The sequence below is a fragment of the Ornithorhynchus anatinus genome, chromosome 15, assembly GCF_004115215.2.
Source record: "Ornithorhynchus anatinus isolate Pmale09 chromosome 15, mOrnAna1.pri.v4, whole genome shotgun sequence".
NCBI classification, from domain to species: Eukaryota; Metazoa; Chordata; class Mammalia; order Monotremata; family Ornithorhynchidae; genus Ornithorhynchus; species Ornithorhynchus anatinus.
In genome coordinates, this window is record NC_041742.1 from 15,915,992 (window position 1) to 15,923,778 (window position 7,787).

Below are 7,787 nucleotides of genomic sequence, written 5' to 3' on the forward strand. Positions count from 1 at the left end.
TGCACATTAAATTTTCAAATCTAGACAAAACCTTGCAAATGGATAGGCTACAGATGGAATATTCCACACCTTCTGAGGGAAAGCTAGTGAATTACGGCATTTTAAAGTTCAGCATTACATCAATTTTGGAATAGCTCTTTGGAAACAGTTTTCATCTAAAGGTAAAAATAAAGGACCTCTAGTGGTATAATCCCTCTACCCATTTCCAGACCCATCGTGAACATTTCTGCTTTATTTATCAGGGAAGCAGCGTTGTCTGGTGGAAAGAACACAAGCCTGGGAGTCAGAGGACCCGAGTTCTAATTCCAGCTCCACCACTTGTCTGCTGTGTGACCTTGGGCAAGTCACTTCACTTCTCTGTGGCTCAGAGTTCCCTCGTCTACAAAATGGGGATTCAATCCCACTCCCTTTGACTGTGAAACTCACTTGGGAACTGGACTGTGTCCAACCTCATTACCTTATATCTACCCCAGTGCTTAGATCAGGGCTTGACAGACAGTAAGTAATAATAACCATTATAGTATTGGTTAAACACTTACTATGTGTCAGGCCCTGTACTGAGCACTGGGGTGAATACAAGCAAATCGGGTTGGACACAGTCCCTGGCCCGTATAGGGACTCACAGTCGTAATCCCCATTTTACAGATGGGGTAACTGAGGCCCAATTATTATTTTGTTATTAATAATAATGTTGGTATTTGTTAAGCGCTTACTATGTGCCGAGCACTGTTCTAAGCGCTGGGGTAGACACAGGGGAATCAGGTTGTCCCACGTGGGGCTCACCGTCTTAATCCCCATTTTACAGATGAGGGAACTGAGGCACAGAGAAGTTAAGTGACTTGCCCACAGTCACACAGCCGACAAGTGGCAGAGCTGGGATTCGAACTCATGAGCCCTGACTCCAAAGCCTGTGTTATTCAATTACTTGCTCTATTACTCTGATTCTTTATCTGTAGATGCCTCCCTCCCTCCCTCAATGGAATGGACGTTGTTTGTGGGCAGGGAATTTGTTACTTTTCTATTTACTGGCTACGCATTTAGTACAGTACTTGGACAGAATTGGTGCTCAGTAAAAATAATCCTCGTTACAACACACAACAAGATGTTGCAGTCTGTTTATTGTTAATTTGTACTCTCCCAAGCGCTTAGTACAGTGCCCTGCACACAGTAAGATGCACAGTAAATATGACTGAACGAATGACATCCTATCTTTTAAAGTAGCTCCCCCAAATCAACTTAGCTTTTTGAAAAGCCTTCACATTAGCCCACTTCAATTTTCCTCAAAGCAGGAGCCAAGAACATCCGATGGAGAGGAAAGAGGGCACCTTTCAGATCAGTCGCTCAGCACTACCAAGTCCAAATCGCAACCGACCCCCATCCATATGGGAGAGGGAATTGGGGTTCATTTTCCCCCTGGACTGAGCCGACGAAGGGCTCTACGAAGTTGTTGTCTAAAGTGATTTTTGTTTGGGTTTTCATTTTTGGTTTCCTGTAAAGATTCTTCAGCCAAGTTTGTTTTGACCTTTAAGAAGCTTCAAGAAACCAAAGACCAGCCAGGTGGTCCCACCGTGGTGCGGCTCATAAACCAAAACCAGTCGGCCGCCTCATTCCGCTCCGCTTTAGCTCATCACTTACCCAGGAAGAGGAGTGTCCCCAGCACAGCCGTGCAGCCTACGAATACCACCAGGGCAACCCGCGTGGCTTTGCCGGATTTCTTCCCCGTGCCCAGACTGGCCTTCTGGGCTGCCTCTGCTTCCATCAGAAAGAGTTCTGAAGGGGCGCTTCCGGATGATTCTATCTGGACAGCGGCTTCTGGAGGGTGGCTTTAGAGAGAGGAACTTTTTCGAGGGGTGCTTTTTTCTAGAAAAAGGGACGTTTCCAGAGAGCCACTTCTCGAGACCCACTTCTGAAGAGAGGCTTCTAGAGGGCGCTTCCGAAAGACCCCTCGCTTGGCTTCTCGTCCCAGTGGCTTAAAGACGAGCCACATCCACCAATTCTCTTCCCGCTCTGCTTCCCGGAGATCCTAGCGTGACGCCTCCCCCTATCCAGCAATGATTTTCGTAATAATTTTCCAGGGTTTCTCAGAAATTCCTCCAAAGACAGATTAGGATACCTACAGTTCTTCTGGTCTGCAAAGTCTCTCAGGCGTCGATGGTTTTTCAGCTCCCTTTATGAGCTGTCGCCAAACAGATGTTTTCGCTATTTAAATGTATAGTCGCTTAGGGAAAAAAAAAAAGCCTCATGCTTATCGAATCTGGACTCCTATCAAGTTCTTAAAGCACACCAAGCCAGTGGCCAAAATCTCTTCCACCTTCTTGGGAACTTAATTAAGCGCTAACACCGCACCTCTTCTGCAATCCTGCAGCTTCTCTGATTTTTGTCTTCCACAAAGAGCCTATCTTCCCTGCCTGCGATTCCCTTTTTAAAGCATCCAGAGGGTTCTCGGGAGACCCCGGAGAACTTTATTTTGGGACTTTGTGTATGATAGCTTGGGCCAAAAATTGGAGTCGGGCTCAAGTGCAGTGCAAAGTAGTAATTAAGACATCCTACAGAGGATGGTGTTTTGGGCTTTTTATTTTAGAAAACACACTCACACACACAAACACACATCCTTCCCGCTGCACTGTGAATCTCCAAAAGGTTCCGGCTGAATGATTTTTAGCACTTTAGAGACTACGGGAGATAGGGTTAAGTTTCTTTTAACCCTTGACGGCAGAAAAATGAGCCCTGTGTTTTTGCAGTCTTTCAGCTGATCAAGGTCATTTTCAATCCACCTGTCAATCAATATCATTGATTAAACACTGATTGCGCAGAGCACAGAACACTGTACCAAGCACTTAGGGATAAACTACTCTCTCGCCCAGACAGGGAGGTGTCTCATCTAACGGTGAATCTCCCCCAGAATTTAGCACAGTGCTTGGAATCCGGTAAGGACTTATTATTATTATCGATGGTATTTGCTAAGCGCTACTAAGTGGCAGGCGCTATACTGAGCACCGGGGTAGGTACAAGTGAATCAGGTTGGACACGGACCAGGTCCCACATGGGGCTCACAGTCTTAATCTCCATTTTACAGATGAGGGAATCAATAAGTAGCATTTTATTGAGCGATTCCTATGTGCAGAACTCTGTTCTAAGCACTTGGGAGAGTATAGTACAAGAGAATAAGCAGATACGTTCCCTGACTATAATGAGTTTACAGTATAGAGGGAACCGATGCACAGAGACGTGACACAAAAGACAAGTGGGGGCACAGGAATTAGAACCCGGGTCCTTCTGACTCCCAGGCCTGTGGTGTACCGACTAGGTCATGCTGCTTCCCAAATGATTAACCACAGATGATTATTATTATTATTACTAATATTAAGTTTATGCGTCTTTCAAAACAGTGGAAAATTGAATCAGATCTATTAAAGTTACTAAACAGAAAAGCTGAAAATGATCAACTGGAAAACCAAGACTCCTTCTTTGTAGAGCATGCATATACCAGCCAATTCCTATTTTCAGAAAACCGCCGGTTGTAAGTTGCTTAAATGACACAATGTAACACTACCCAACTGCCACAGCTCTAGACATTCGGCTGCATTTAATATCTGATGTTCTTGGCGAAGGAAAAGATCCTGGATTTCTTTTTTAGGTGGAAACTAGCCCACTAAACCAGGAGGATGGTATAATCAAGAGTGTTGACTTGTCTTAAATTCAACACCCCTTCACCCCCACCCCAAAAGGCAGCCATTAAAGTACTAAATATAATGATCTTGGTAAACCAAATGGCTTTTCCTGACAGCTTTTTCCTGCTGTGTCTCCTACACATTTCCACCCAAAATGATGGAAAAAACACCTCAGAAAATCAGAACGAGAAAATCAGATATCCCAATTTTCATTTCTTCAATCTCCCATTTCTGACTTGAATTACGTTACTGATAATAGTCACTTATTTCCCACCCCCCAACACACACACAATGATTCTTTTTTTTTTCCTTTTCATGAAAGAGGTTTCTTGTGTCCTGTTATTTCATCTCATTTAATGCCAATTGCAGGTAACATTTTACCAGCTCTCCTTTCCTCTGAGATTTTCCTGTCATTCGTTCAATCGTATTTATTGAGCGCTTGCTGTGTGCAGAGCACTGTATTAAGCGCTTGGGAGAGTACAATCCAACAATAAACAGACACATTCCCTGCCCACAATGAGCTTACAGTCTAGAAGAGGGGAGACAGACGTTAATATATACAAAAAAAAAAATACAAGTGTACTTTACAGTGGTGATACAATAAAATTGAATTTCCCTCTGCGTTTTGCACTTCTCAAAACTGTCGGGCCACATGTGACTGTTTCAACAAATCGGGCAATTTGGATTTCTCCTATCCTACCACAGAAGCAGTGTAGCATTGTGGAGGCTGATACAATAAATAAAGCGGGATAGGATAAGCGCTTATATTAATGTGGTAGCATTTTGGATAGAAAGGAAGAAGTGGATTTTAGTGACGTCGTGAAGTTAGAACTGACAGGGTTTAGTGATGACTTCATTATGTGGGTTGAACAGAGTAAGTATATCGACAATTACAGGAGTGAACCAAGATAATCAATTGTATTTATTGAGAGTTTACTGCGTGCAGAGCACTGTACTAAGTGCTCGGGAGTGTTCAGTATGACAGCTGGTAGACATGTTCCCTGCCCTATGGAGACTAGAGGCGAAAGTGCTGTGGGGCTGAGGGTGGGTGAAAATCAATTCCTCAAAGGGTAGGAATCCAAATGGCAGGTGATGCAGGAGAGGGAGTAGGCAGACTGGCCTAATGGACAGAACACAGGCCTGGGTTCTAATTCCGACGCCGCACACGTCTGCTGGGTGCCCCTGGACGAGCCACTTCACTGGGCCTCAGTTCCCTCAGTTGGGTTAAGCGTGTGAATCCCATGTGGGACAGGGACTGTGTCCAACCTGCTTAACTTGGATCTACCCCAGCGCTTAGAATAGTGCCTGGCACATAGTAAGCGCTTAACAAGTGCCATAATTGTTAGTATTATAAATAACGGTCCCTTTATCTGGATTGAGGTTCTGCCTAATCCAGCAGATACTCTGTAGACAGCCTGTTCTCTTTCAGCACAAGCACACAGCCCTCCGTTGAGCCTCTGGTTATTTACGCGAAACACAGGTTGGAGATGAAGTCAGGGCAGAAAAGCAAACCCCCTCAAGCAATTATCTGCCATTTGTTGGCCTGGGTCGGGACCCTGTGTCTTTGCCAGAGAGCACGCGCCCTCCGTCGGAAAACGCACAACGTTCCACCCATAAAAAATTTGCCATCAAGGGATGCCTTACTTCTCAAGCGTTTCCTCAGTCTCTTGAGCAAGAGCATGGCCTAGTGGACAGAGCCCGGAGTCAGAAGGACCTGGGTTCTAATCCTGGCCCTGCCGCCTGTCTACTTCAATCCCCCGTTTCTGACTTGAATTACATTACCGATAATAGTCACTTATTTCCCCCCAAACACACACACAAGATTTTTTTTTTCCTTTGCAAGAAAGAGGTTTCTTGTGTCCTGTTTTTTCACCTCATTTAATACCACTTGCAGGTAACATTTTAACCGCTCTCCCTTCCTCTGAGATTTTTCTTTCATTCGTTCAATCGTATTTACTGAGCGCTTACTGTGTGCAGAGCAATGTATTAAGCGCTTGGGAGAGTACAGACAGTGCGAGTCACTTCACTTCCCTGGGCTTCAGTTCCCTCATCTGGAAAATGGGGATTACGAGTGTGAGCCGCACGGGGGACGGGGATGTGTCCGACCTGATTAGCTTGTCTCTACCCTGGCGTTTCGAACAGTGCTAGGCACATAGTTAGCTCTTAACAAATAGCACCATCATCATCATCGCTTGCTCACAATCTGTCAGCGAATTTAGATGCATGAAAATTCTGCTCCCCTAGCCACGTAACCCTAACGATCCTTTCCGCCTTCATGCTGTCTTCATATTTTCTCTCTCCTACCACCTGCCCAAACCCACTCCCCATTTTCATTTTTAGATTGTGAGCCCCATGTCTAATTCCCACTAGTGAACTCTTTCTCAGCACTTAGTACAGTTCTCTGCATAGAATAAGTTCTATACACAATTTTTTTCCCCTTCAGAATGGTAGAAGTGGTATAACCCAGTGGAAAGAGCCCAGGCCTAGGAGCCAGAGGACCCTGATTCTAATCCCAGCTCCACTTCTTACCTGCTGCGTGTGACCTTGGACGAGTCACTTGACGTCTCGGGGCTTCGGTTCGTCATCTGTAAAACGGGAATCCTCATCTGTAAAATGGCAACTCAATAGCTGTTCTCCTTCCTACTTAAGACCGACATTCCCACGTCGGACCTGATGATCTTATATCTACCCCAGCGCTTAGTACGGTTGCCTGGCAGATAGTAAGTGCTTAATATCACAATCATTATTAGACTGACACGGTCCTTCTCTGTTCATCCAGAGCCAGGTAAAGGACGTGGGTAGGTCTTTACCACTTTTCTAAATTATTCCTATCCTCCAACTCCCACCCCCTCTTTGCCACAGCTCTCTCTGAATTAACGGTTCAAAAGCCAACCCACAGACCTCTCCTCGTTTCTCCTGCCGGGCTCTCGCCCTCAAGGCTTCCTGACACTTTTATTTTACTTATATTCATGTCTGACTCCCCCTCAAGACTGTAAGCTCACTGTGGACTGGGAATGTGTCAGTTCTATCGGGCATATTTTATTTTCCCAAGTAATCAGTACAGCGCTCTGCACCCAGGAAGCGCTAAATAAATAAAATTGACTGACTGTAAACCTGCTTAAAGACCAAGTGTACCCTCGCAGTATCATTCAACTACAACGTCTTCCGGCAATAAAATTGGAGAAGCAGCAAGGCCTAGTGGAAAGAGCATGGGTCCTAGCATCTAATCTCACCTCCGCAAGTTGTCTGCGTGTGGTCTTGGGCAAGTCTTCATTACTCTGTGCCTCACTTCCCTCCGTCTCAGCTCTGTAAAATGGGGATTAAGATTGTGAGCCCCACGTGGGTCAGTCTGTGTCCAAACCTGATCCCGTTATGTCTATCTGACCCAGCACCCGCTGCCTGGAACGTACTAAGTCCTTAACACATCCCTCAAAAGACAATAAAACTCAAAGTGTCAGCAGAGATTGAACTTTCTATCGCTCTCCTCGTGGAGCTTTCTGGAAATGTTAGCCAGCCTTCTAAAATCCAGGAACCCCATCAAAGATTCCAACACTGGAGGTCTTCTGACACGTTAAAGAAAGCGGGGATCTTTAACTAAAGACGTGTCCGTTTGAAATACCAATAATAAAACTCACTTGAAGGGAACTGCCTTCAACCTCTATTACCAGCCCTCAAAATTAGCCCACTCTGCATGGATCCAAGTAGGGAAACATTCGATATTTTATTATTTGAGCACTTTCTTCCTCTTCTTCATACCTTACTTTATATCTGCCTCCCCCATTAAACTATAAGCTCCTTGAGAGGAGGACTCCTATCTTCAGCCTCTACTGTATTCTCTCAAGCACCAAGCATAGTGCTCTGCACACAGGAAGAGCTCAATAAATACGACTGAACTAAACATTTGATTTTAAAGAAAATTTCCCAATAATCCAGCAAGGTGGAAACCTTGGGAAGGAGAATTTTACTTTTTGTTCTCTCTCGTGATGTAAATCAGAGAGGTTCTTTGCTCTTTTACTGTGGGCTGCTGAACACAGGAGTAGTAAATCAATTGTAGTAAAATCAATCGACTAATAATGATTGTGGTGTTGGTTAAGTCCTTACTACCTGTCCGGCAAT

At 44.9% G+C, this 7,787-nt stretch overlaps 1 protein-coding gene across 1 annotated transcript in view; it reads right to left on the reverse strand.

Annotated features, from left to right (window-relative positions):
* The window catches only part of PHEX (phosphate regulating endopeptidase homolog X-linked), a 61,671-nt gene extending 59,329 nt beyond the window's left edge, over positions 1-2,342 (reverse strand). Inside the window, exon 1 of the mRNA XM_001513641.4 lies at positions 1,636-2,342. Within this exon, the coding sequence (XP_001513691.2) occupies positions 1,636-1,759 (124 nt within the window). The 5' untranslated portion in view covers positions 1,760-2,342. The remainder of the gene's footprint in view (positions 1-1,635) is intronic.
* Between the last annotated feature and the right edge of the window lie 5,445 nt (positions 2,343-7,787).